Source organism: Rhinolophus sinicus, linkage group LG11, assembly GCF_036562045.2.
Source record: "Rhinolophus sinicus isolate RSC01 linkage group LG11, ASM3656204v1, whole genome shotgun sequence".
Taxonomy (NCBI): Eukaryota; Metazoa; Chordata; class Mammalia; order Chiroptera; family Rhinolophidae; genus Rhinolophus; species Rhinolophus sinicus.
Genome location: NC_133760.1, coordinates 75,755,891 through 75,768,439, shown reverse-complemented (window position 1 = coordinate 75,768,439; position 12,549 = coordinate 75,755,891). Strand labels below are relative to the sequence as shown.

Genomic DNA, 12,549 nt, shown 5'->3' with positions numbered 1-12,549 from the left:
AGAGGTTTCCTAGAGACATGCATGAACAGGTATTTCTCGGATCACCCTAGTCTGAAGAAGGAAAACCAGAGAGTGTAATAGTGGCACTACAATGCCCTTGACCTTGAGTGCCCACAAGGTCACATTAAGCCTCGATTTGAGGGTAGGTTCTAACGTGTTCTAGCTGCAGCTATTGTCTTCAGGAATTCCCAGTTTATAACTGTTTGGTAAGCCCTTTGCTTGTGGCTGATTAAAGTAATCCATTTTCGACCTCTGTCTTGTATTCTTGTGTTAGGATAGCCATTCCAGCTCCCTGCCGCAAAAACAAACAATCTAATGATGATTTATTATTACTTTTTAAGCAATAAACATTTTACCCTCCTAATACAATCTTATGCGAAATCTTAATGGACAAAGCGAGTAACAGTAGAACTGCTGTGGTTGAAACTGAAAGAGAAGGCAGATGCCCAGCAACCCCGAGGCACCTCTGCACTGGGTTTAGAAAATGACAGAAAATTATGACCTGTCACCACCACCACAGCACAATCCCCACAGGAAGCCCCACACCCAGCCCCATCTTCTTGGGAGGCTGGTGTTGTGGGTGGAGCTGTTGAGGGAGAAAAATCACCAACACCAATGGGGCAAAGCTTTCGTCTTCATCTTGCCTAAAATCCCAGCACCATTAACCCACAGGCCCAGCCTGAGGAGAGTGGGGGGCAGTCCCTGAGGGTGCTTGGGGAAGGGGGCTCACCATGCTCCGAAGCTCATTTTACCAACAGGGCAGCATGAATTTGACAGAATATTGAAGTGAGGACCCCTAATAGATATTTAGTCTCTAGGTTACAAGTCTGAAAGTATAGAAAGTCATGAGAAAAGAAAGAGGAAAGAATGTAAACTGTTATGACAGAAATGCATTCCCATTAAAAATTTACTTAAAAAAAACAACTCATGTTAGTCTAGAAAGTCTAATTTCACGGGGATTTCAGGAGTCTTGTGGGAGAAAACATCCTGGTAATTGTATATGCTAATGGAGTATCCACAGGACCTTATTAGAGTAATGGAAACATGGAAACTCTATTTCATGCAAACGCTAACATAGTCCTCCCTTCCCATATTGGTAAAGCTGATTGACAGAGTATAAAATTGCTTTATAATCCAATTTAGGATGCAAAATGTATAGTGGGTTTTTGCATTTAAAAATGCTTGAAGCGTGGAAGCAAAAACTCAAAATACTCTGGCAGATTGTCTATGATATCAATGGTAAATTTCAGAAATATTATTTCAATATAAGTTACCTTGAATTGAGTCATATTCTGTTCCAAAGCTTTTTTGGATTAGAGTTAAGGAGAATGTAATTGTGAAAATATGACCCAGAGGAGGAGAGAAGAAACCAGTTTTTAGCCGCATTTCTCAGAATAGAAAGTTTCTAAGAGGTCTCTTTCTTTAACAAAAAGCATTATAGCTGCTTCCCACCAAGACCACTACCACTAATGCCACCCCCATCTGTCACCAGATCCTTTGGCCTCTTGTCAAACCTCATCCTATTTCATCTCTCAGTATTTGGGCCCACTGACCACTTTTTCTACCTAGAGGCCGTGTTGGTTCCCTGCCACCTTCTCTCTGTGTTGCACCTGCCTCTCTGAGCGCTCTGCTTCTGCAGTTCCCTCCCCCGCCCTTCCCTCAGGTTGGTTGTCTGGGGAGCATGGGTGCTGGACAGCCTCTGGGAGACCTGCTGCTCTCCCACTGCTTCAGCTCCTGCCGGACCCAGCACAGGCCAGTCTGTGGCCCCGCTTCTCTCGCAGGCTCCAGCCTGCACAGCCAGCTGCCTCAGGCCTTCATTCCAGGCATGGCTTGCAGGCACCGTCCCTCTGCTCATCTTCTTCCTTCTTCTCTGGTGTCGTTTTCTCAGCTAATCATCTCACATTATTCTAGTTTCCTAAACTTGACATTTTATAGTTTCTTCCTTCCCTCACCCTCAGATTCAACCAGGCGCCAAGTTCTGGGGAAGCCCCCTCCTTGGTTCTTTCACCCCCTCCCCTGGGCCATGACAACAGCTTCCAGGACTTTGCTAACTTCAGTGTTTTCCATGTCCGAGGTCCTACACACAGCTTGCCCATTTCCTTCAAAACCACAGGCTGTACCAATTCACTTTCCAATTGCCAACTGCAACAGTTTTCAGACGGTTTTCCCAGGAGACATAAGGGTTTCTCAGACCTCTGCTGGGTCCCTCCCCAGGGTCCCTCACAGCTGTGTGTTAGATCAGTTTCACATACTCTGTTTTAAGTTTCTTTTTTTTCCCTCCGAGCTAACTTTTCTGTCTCAAAGTTTGAAATCCACAGAGTAACAGGGTAAAGATCACACTGTAGAATATACGAGGTCAGACAATTAATTTCATGAACACATCCTAGAAAAAGTGCTACATACCTCATTGCTGAATATCACTATGGTCACCTTCGAAGTACTTCCCTTGGGAAGCTATGCACTGATGCTGATGCCTAGTCCACTCTTCAAAGCAATTCTGGGACTCTTTTTTCTGGAATGGCCATCAGAACTGTCATCGTATTACCCTTAATGTCCTGAATGTCATCAAAATGTCTTCCTTTCAATATTTCCTTTATCTTTGGGTAAAGAAAGAAGTCACTGGGGGCCAGGTCAGGTGAGTAGAGAGGTTGTTCCTATACAGTGATTTGTTTACTGGCTAAAACCTCCCTCACAGACAGTGCCATGTGAGCTGGTGCATTGTCATAATGCAAGAGCCATGAATTGCTGGTGAAAAGTTCAGGTCGTCAAACTTTTTCATGCAGCCTTTTCAGCACTTTCAAATAATAAACTTGGTTAACTGTTTGTCCAGTTTGTACAAGTTCATAATTAATAATCCCTCTGATACCAAAAAAGTTTAGCAATATCGTAGCAACAAGTTTGCGAACTTATTTGTCAGACCACATATCATGGAAGCCCTTTTCCAACCTACTTTTCCTGTTTCACTCCCTTGAAGAGTAGCATAAAACCTGAGTTCCAATGCAGGTTCTGCCTCACACAACTTGTTGAATCCTGGGAAATCTACTTATGTCCCCAAAGCCTCCATTTTTCCATCTGTGAAAGAGGAATAATAGTAGCGTTCTCACAGAGTTGTAAGGAGTACCTGAGACAACGTCTGGCACGCATTAGTGGTTAGCCAGTGTTGGCACTTACTGTCTGTTAGTACTCCAGTGCCTCAAGGTCACAGCACATTATGCCCTTTGATGCTTTCGTGCCGCCGCCCTGCCTTGCAGCTGCTCCCACCTCCCCTTACCTTTGCAGGTACACTCTTGTTTATTTAATAAGACTCATATTGTCCTTTTTCTGTGGAGCCTTCTCAGAGCTGATGCTCCCCACTTTCTTCCTAAGTACTAAGTATATACCTCTTACTCAGGCAGTCATCATGTTGAATTTTATTGTTTCTTTGTACACACACTCACACACATGCCTACACCTACATACATACACACCGACAAAGATTGGGGATCACCAGTGTCAGAACCTGATCTGATTCCTGTCCATGCCCTTGATGTGAACTGTGGATGCTCCCAGATCTGTGCCCTCAGGGTACACTGGGCACTCCCAGATCTTTCCCTGGGATGCACTGTGGACACTCACATGTCTTTGAATGGAGCAGGGTAAGTGGTGAATAGATAATCAGACCAGGCAGGAGCAGTTACGTTGTGAAGAGCCCCTGAGGGGCTGCAGACGTCCAGGCACAGCTCTATGCTGGATCCCATATTGGTCGGCTGGTGCCCAGGAGCCAGTGCTCTTCAGCTGCCCTGATACTGCTATGGAATTACTCAAGTCCTTTACCTGGAAACACTTAGCTATCTGTGGGACACACACCACAAAAACAGCTCACCTTCGCAGCAATGTGAGCACTTCATTTCTTTGTTAGCAACAACAGCTATATTTAGTGAGCAGTTAGATGCCTGCCAGGTGCTACACGAATGCTTTCCATTTATTATCCCGTATCATCTTCAAACATTAAAACAGCAAGATGTGCATTTTTATTATTCTGTTTTGACAGACAATCAAGCTGAGGTTGAAAGAAATTAAATAACTTACCCAAGGTGTCATAACAGCATAGCAGAGCTGGGATACAAACAGTGGCTTACAGTGGCAGAGGGCAGATGAGGGGAGTGGGGTCGGGGCTATGGCTCTGTTTACCCCCTTCCCCATCACATCATGACCTGAGCCAGCCCCGGTGACTTGCAGTAGTTTTGTCCTATTCCAGTGTGGGTCTTACTGAGTTCAGGGAGTAGGCAACATTGAAACTAGAATAGGTAGCATGTGTTCCAAATAGCACTAGTTTTACTCTCTGAACTCTTTACTGATGTGTCTAAAATGTTTTTCTGGGCTTATGGCCTCTTTTAGAGTCAATTGCACCAAAGCACATGGACATACAAAAAAACTGCAATCTCTGGTTATCTTTTTCTGTTTGTGTGGTTTGCTTTTTTTTTACGTTTGTTTTAAAATTTGCTTTTCAATTACAGTTGACGTACAATATTATATTAGTTTCAGGTGTACCACATAGCAATTAGACACATATGTCTTATGAAGTGATCACCCCAATATGTCTAATACCCAGTATATAGTTATTACAACATTATTGACTATATTTTGTATGCTATACTATTTTTATAATTGGCAATTTATACTTCTTAATCCCTTTCATCTTTTTCTGTGTGGCTCACTTTCTGTGTTTTTGATGCAAGTCTACAAAATAGGTTTGTATTACAAAGTCCTGGAGCTCCTCTTTCGTGAGTGTCTTTAGTCGTGCTGTTGTGGCTGCCTTTATGTCCTGAATCATTTTGACTTTGGGGAAGAGCCAGAAGTCGCATGATGCCAGATCCAGTAAATAAGGTGGAGGAGGACACACTGTAATGCTTTTATTTTACAGCAATTGCTGTATACCAGAAGCAAAGTGTGACATAGAGCATTGTCATGATGGAGGATGATTTACAGCACTTTAAAACACATCTTCCCTCAACCGTAGCTCTCATTCAACTGACTGCACTGAACAAGTTGAAACCTGTCACACATTGTTACTAAGGTTCGACGCGCTTCTTCCTGTATGGAAAATCCCTGCCTTTCCATTAGATGGCACTTGGCAGCAGCATTCACCGTATTTTGTGATCACAACAGAAATGCACCATGTCACACATCACTTCTGGTATATGGCAATTTCTGTCCAACGAAAACATTACTATGTGTCGTCATCCTCCTTATTCACTGGATCTGGTACCTGTGTGACTTCTGGCTCTTGCCCAAAGTCAAAATGATTCAGGACACCGAGGCAGCCACAACAGCACAACTAAAGATACTCACCAAAGAGGACTTCCAGAACTGCTTCAGAAAGTGGCAAGAACAGTGGGATAAGTGTGTTCCAAGTGAGGGGGAGTATTTTGAGGGGGATTAATGGCAATATGTCTTACTGTAATAATTTTTTGTATTTGAACATTCACCGTATACCGTGTGTGTGTATTATATATATAGACATATAGATTGAGAGAGAGAGGTAAATAAAAATGCTTAACACAGAAAACTTGGAAAGATCTGAAAAAGTACAAAAAAAAATAATTTCTTGTAAAATCAAATATTCAGCCACCATTAACATTCAGTCTGTGACCTTCCAATGTTTTTAATGCCACATGTACATTTTTATTATGAAAATCATAATCTGTGTGGTACACTTTATTGTTCATTTATTACTATATCATCAGCTAATAAATATTCTACTACTGCTAATAAATATTCTACTACTACCTGATTTTGAGGAGCAACTTAATAACCATCATCTAAATGTGCTGTAATTTAATTAACCTGTTCTTTCTCCTGGATTTTTGCAAATGATTTTTTTGACTTTTACTATTGTTGGTATTGAAAATCCAAAAATTGGGTATGAATTAATTATTTGGCATTAATATCTATGTGAAGGATAACTTTTGGATCATTTTCACTCAAATTATTATAGAATTTTCCGACCTTAATAGAAAAAACCTGAGCAGTCACCTGGGGTGGCCTCTGAGGGGCCAAATCCTTCCTGTGTCTTTCCTGACAGGTGAGCCAGCCTCTGCTTAGACACCTTCATAAGGAGGCACCGCTCACATTCCATAAGGAGGTACCTACTGTGTTTCCCTGAAAATAAGATCTAGCTGGACAATCAGCTCTAATGTGTCTTTTGGAATGTGAGCCCGGTATTATATTATATTATGTTATATTATATTATGTTATATTATTATATTATATTATATTAAAAACCTGGTCTTATATTATAGTAAAATAAGACCAGGTCTTATATTAATTTTTGCTCCAAAAGACGCATTAGAGCTGATTGTCTGGCTAGGTCTTATTTTCGGGGAAACACGGTATTACACTCCATAAGGAGGCACCGTTCACACTCCATAAGGAGGTACCACTCACACTCTTTAAGGAAGCACCTCTCACATTCCATAAGGAGGCACTGCTCACATTCCATAAGGAGATACTGCTCACATTCCATAAGGAGGTACCGCTCACATTCCATAAGGAGGCACCGCTCACATTTCATAAGGAGAAACCGCTCACATTTCATAAGGAGGCACCGCTCACATTTCATAAGGAGATACCGCTCACATTCCATAAGGAGGTACCGCTCACATTCCATAAGGAGGCACTGCTCACATTCCATAAGGAGATACCGCTCACATTCCATAAGGAGGCACCACTTACATTCCATAAGGAGGCACCGGTCACATTCCATAAGGAGGCACCACTCACATTCCATAAGTCTGCATACTCAGCTCCTCTCTGTATGTTCTAAATGCATGTGTTCCTATATTGGGAGTAAGGAACTAGACTCTGACAAGTAGATTTTGAAAAGTTGCTTCCGAAACCTTTAGAAGCCTCTACTTCAAGATCAGTGTGATTTGAGAATCTGGGAAGGAAGTTAGAGGCAGGACGGCAGGAAGGATAGCAGCAGAGAAAGCTGGCCGAGCTAATAGATGCCAAGGCATCACTGCAGACAGGCAGAGAGTGTTCTCTGATTTGTAAGCTGCAGTTTTTCTAATTGACTTCTGCATACTTGTGGATAGGGCTCTGCCCTCTTCCATTTATTCTTCTCTTGACGAGTAAGATGTGAAGTGTTGTTCCATGCCTTTCTAATTTAAATGTCGCACATGCTGAGAACTGAGCCTGCCAGCCATTTTAAGCCCAGCCAAAAACAGCACATGTGGTTATTAGCCTACGTCATTAGGTCAGCGCGAGCATTGTGTTTGGAACGATACAGGAGGATAAATCTCCTTTACAAGCATAACCTATTTCTACCACAAAGTAGATTCAGTGAAAAGGCAGCGAGGTCTCCTTGGTGCGTTGCTCTGGTTGGCCTCCTGAGGCTGACGAAACCAGGGATGCTCGTTTTGAGAAACTACTTAGGAAATGAGATGCGTGCACTTGAGGACCTGAGGCGTAAGCTGAGGGGAGACACCCGGATAAGTCATATGAGGCAGGACGAGGAGTGCACAGACACAAACATCACAGGAGCCTGGGGAGAAACAGCATTACCTCACAGCCACATCGGGGCTGTCAGCCCTGTCCTAGAGGCCACACGCTCCACCTTCAGCCTGGGCTCAGTAAGCCGTCCATTTCACACACATGTACTACTATTTCCCAGTATATGTACATGCCCTGGTGACCAACGATGCTTTTAAATGTTTGTGTTTTATTACATGTATTGTTGCTTTTTGCCACATTGTGTATTTTCAATCAGTAAATTGATATAATTGATATCCTGGGCATCTGAGAAATGTTTTCATGTTAAAAATTGTTTCGGTTACTTGAAGATTGGAAACTTGCATTGTCCACAGCAGTGCTGTCCGGTAGAATTTCTGTAATAGTGGAAATGTCTCTGCCTCGCTTGACACGGCATCATTAGCTGTGTGCAACACTTGAGGACTTGAAATGTGACTAGTGGAACTGAGGAACTGCATTTTTAATTTAATTGATTTAAATGTAAATAGCCATATGTGATAGAGGCTACCATATTGGACAATGCAGATCTATTTATCCCTTTGTAGGTAATTTTCTAAAAATATTCCTCCTCCCCTAAGTTTCTTCAGTCCCACCCCCTAGTTTGTTTCAACTTCTGCCCACAGATGTGGGTGGGTGGCTACCAGGCCCACTTCTCACTTATTCCTGAAGATTTCTTAGGCCAAGACAAGAGTTCTTTCATAGATGCTTAATGAAACAACTTTGAAACTTTTCTTAATCAGAAATAAAAGGAATGGTAGTTTACACTTTTGTTTCAGTCACCATCTGATTCTTGAGGACTTGAAGAGATTTCTGTGTACCTGGGACACACCAGCTACTCGTTTTCATATTGATTTATGTCAGAGTTCATACAGCATGATCCTTCTTTAAAACATAACTACTTGGTAGGCACAGTGACTATACATTGAGAACTCAGACATCAAAATCGTATTCTAGGGCTCTCGTAAGGCAAGACATTTTCCCTTTGCTTGGCTCTCTTGATATTATTAAGAGTAACTAAATGGTCTTCCCTCTCTGACTTACTCTGAATCAGTACAGTTCATAGCACTTTACAAGTTCTGTCTGTCTCCTGACTCATAGCCTCGGGGTATGTGAAGATCATCGCAGATGGGACAACATACAGTTTCATGGCTTCTATTAAGGAAACAAAATCACAAGAGGAAAACCAAGTATCTCTGAACATAAAAGTCACTTTTATATTTACATCATGGTTGATATTTATTATAAATACAGTATTAGTTGGATTACTAGGTAATTCAAAATCATCGTGTTTTTCCAAAAGATTTTTGCCCTGTCCTGTTTTTAAAAAGGTGGGGGAAGAAAGCAGTAATTTGCAGAATTCAAAAAGGCATATGACCAAAAAGTTCTTTTGGAACTCACATTTGAGGCGTTCCCATCAAAATAATAAACACCTTTCATGGCCCTGCCTGGGGAGAGGTCCTTCTGTGGAGGAAGGCCCCCCACCCAGTGTGCTGGCTGTCCCTGTCTCCACTGCTCTGTGGGTGGGCTCTCACTTCCTTACTCTTCCTTCTTTGAGGCCTGAGGCTTAGACATTTGTTCAGATATCAGATGCGGAGTGAGGAAAGTCTCATTTGCTGAACCAAGAGGACTGAATGTATCCTCCCAGCTCCTGCTGGGCAGTATACTCTATACCCTGTGTGCTAACAGGAGAGGGAGCTGGAAGGCACCTGCGCCCAGCATGCCCACAGCGGATAAGTCCACAACCAGATGATGACGAAACACTGAGAGGTGTATCACAGTCTCCACTCGGTACATCTGGATTCTTCCATTCTTCACCCTCTTCCATAAACTTCCACCAACAGTTAAATCCACAGACAATTGTTCGTGATGTTAAAATTGTCCAGCATCTCTCCTCTGAGCACTTCCTTTTGCTGTTTGTCCCTTTTACTTAAACATATCCTCCATCGTCTACTAATCTCCATTTGAAAGGAGAAGAATGGGTTGTGATGGTGGTCAGTGGTTGGGGGAGAATGGGGAGGGGACATAATGAGGAACAGCACAGAGATGCCAGCCAGCAGAGAGAAGTTAATGTTTGCAAATATAAAATTCCATTCTAAATTTGCTTCCCTTTGTGTTCTAGTAAACACAAAAGAGTACAAATGGGAGCCTAGTGTTCTCTGAGCCCCCAGGAGGAATATCCAGTCTTGCCCTGTGCTCCCACCCCCATAGAAGCGAGGAATGAAGAGGCGTGAGCTGAGCACCCTCAAGTCTTGGGAGGAGGATCGCAAAGCACATTGATTGTAGTTTGGGTCTGTACTGCTCCCTTCCCTTGGGTCTTCCTAGGCCCAGGCCTCTACCCACCCTCCCTCCAGCATCTGAGCATCTGAGAAGGACTGGGTCCTTCTCGAGGATCTGCAGAGAGAAAACACTGGGCAGTGCTCGTCAGCCTGAAGTCTCTCTAGTGCAGTCGGTTTAGTCGTTTGACTGCTTAACCTTCATGCGTCCGTTTTAGATATTTTCATTCTGGTTACAAAGTTGTACCAAATTCTGGTGTCTTCTAAATGTTCCTGTTTTGCTGTTTGAGTCTACACTTATTTCTTTGATTAGAGTATCTTAGCCTGAAAGCCTGTGACGTTCCCTGTAGTAAACTAGCACAAGGCTAATTACCTGTCAGCAAACTTAGGCTTGCTGGGTGTTAGTAATCGCCTTCCAGTGTAGAAATGGGGGTGCAGGTTTGATGAAATGCTTATGAATAGTGGCTTTAGGGAACTCAACGTCTCTGTTTTCAATACTGAATTCCCAATTACTAGTATTAACATGTCTGTCTCCTGCCTTTTTTATTTCAGTACCTCCTAGAAATGAAAAGCTTAATCCTGCCCCCAGAACACATCCTGAAGAGAGGGGACAGTGAAGCAATAGCGTATGCGTTCTTTCACCTGGCACACTGGAAGAGGGTAGAAGGGGCTTTGAATCTTTTGCATTGTACCTGGGAAGGCAGTAAGTAATTTTTCTTTCTTTTTAACATTTTTCAAGAGCATGAAACTAATATAATATTGAATGTCAACTATAACTGAAAAATAAAAAAATTACAACTTGTAAAAAAAGAGCATGAGTGTTCATGATGAATCACGAGGATTGTTATATCTATACTGTTCCTCTCTGATGTTTCAGCACTGGGAGATGGTTAATTGCTTAGGCTCTCTGGTGCCCCACTGGTGGTGGCTATTACAGTAGTGATGCCATCTCTACAGCACAAAAAGGCAAGTTTATATGATGAATGGGATGAATCTGGAATGTTCCGGCTGAGGAGCAGTCTATATCTGGAAAACCCTCTTTGGAGACAGCCCCTTGGCACCACGGGAATCTTTGGCCTGGGTGTAGGCCTCTTGCTGGGCTCTGAGTACCACTTTTGGATGCCTTTCTGGGAGGTTTGGCTAAAGAGCCACAGTTACCCTTTCCTGGAACCAGGTTGGCCAAACACAAACAAGTAGCAGCTGTGCTTCCAAACAAGAGCAGCGGCCCTTGGACCCAAGTGTCCAGTGGCAGGTGTAGCGCTCATGTGTGAATGATTACATGCCTGTTAGGTGGCTGCAGGGACAAATCCGTCTGATGTGTGCTGGGTGCCATTGCTCTGTGGAAGGAGATACGGCTCTACTCAGAGGTGAGACATGTCCCTGTGCTGGAGAGGCATCTAGTCCAGCTGGGAGGAGTAACCAGCAGCATGCCGCAACAGCCCAGTGGTTTTTCAGGGGGAGAGGTCTGTGGGTGGCGTGGGCACGTGTACCGTTCCAGGTCATATGAGACCTGAACCAGACCATGAAGAACCAAGGCCATATCATAAGAAGGCCACGATGTGGAGAAATGCTAAGTGTGTGTGTGTGTGTGGGGGGGGGGGGGGACTGTTGGGGAAAGGTAAATTAATGAAAAAAGCCACGATTATGGATTAATGGGCATGCGCTTATACGCTTTGACACTCTCTTATCATTAATTTAAGCCAAATAAGTACAACATGTATCATGGGTTGCTTTATTCTTTCCCTTTTATGGGGAAACAAAACAAATGTTAGAGTCTTGTGATAATTTTTTCTTAGTTCATCCCCACTCTGATCAGTCAGCTTCACAAATGAATGTCTTTTTAATCCCTTTCACTCTGTTTATCTCTGCTGCTTCCATTTTCATTCTGATAATCTGCTTGTCCCTTTTCCTGACGATCCCTAACCCAGCAGGAACCCAAACTGGTGCAGGAAGTGTGTGTGGGGGGGACGCGGGAGACAGCCAAATGGGGTAAAAGTAAGTTGACAGAGATGGGACTCAAGTTGATTCAAAGATTTTTGTTTAATTGTTTTGAAAATACTTTAGAAAACTGATAGTGGGCCTACTTAAATAATTTCCTATTTGTGACTTGAGGGATGTTGACTTATTGTGGCTTCCACTCCGCTCTGTAGGGGGCGTTACCATCCTCCAGTTGTCAGGCAGGTGTTGGGGTATGTCGGGACAGCACACTCTACTGGGCGTGTGTGGGCACATGTGCAGTCAGTCGCCTCTGGCTTGAGCTTACAATCGCTGCTTTTAAGGTGTTCTGTCCAGATGAGACAAAGAGAATTTTTATTTAAACATGAGAAAAAGACAGAAAAATCCCAGCAAACTGAACGTGAGAGACCTTACCTAGTGTTGGTTGTAGAAAAATTAAATGGACAGATTGACTTAACAAATAAGAACATATTTATAGATGGACATCTTGGAAACATAGTAATAGAAGCTTATCAAGTGAATCGGATTGGTAAGAAAGTTGCCAGTCCTATAGAAAGGATCAAAAGGGGTGGGGACAAGAAGTGATAGTGACGCAGTGTTACGAACGATATAACCATAAGAAGACTCCCACGCGGAATAACTGGAAATTCTGTCTGGAAATTAGTTACCTGTCTAATCAGGTAACGGCACAGTGGGTGCTGGGGATGGACCGAGCTTCTGGGAAATATTAAGTGACATAGTGAGCTCCCCATCGAGCACAGTAATCATGTTGGGGAATGTAATTACCTCACGTCAGATGTGTGAACAC

General features: G+C 43.1%; 1 protein-coding gene across 9 annotated transcripts in view; it reads left to right on the top strand.

Moving 5' to 3' along the window:
* ST7 (suppression of tumorigenicity 7) overlaps positions 1-12,549 on the top strand; it is a 257,050-nt gene that overhangs the window by 222,243 nt on the left and 22,258 nt on the right. For all 9 annotated transcript variants that reach the window (XM_074315680.1, XM_074315683.1, XM_019743205.2 and 6 more), the window contains one exon: positions 10,338-10,488. In XM_074315680.1, the coding sequence (XP_074171781.1) occupies positions 10,338-10,488 (151 nt within the window). The remainder of the gene's footprint in view (positions 1-10,337; positions 10,489-12,549) is intronic.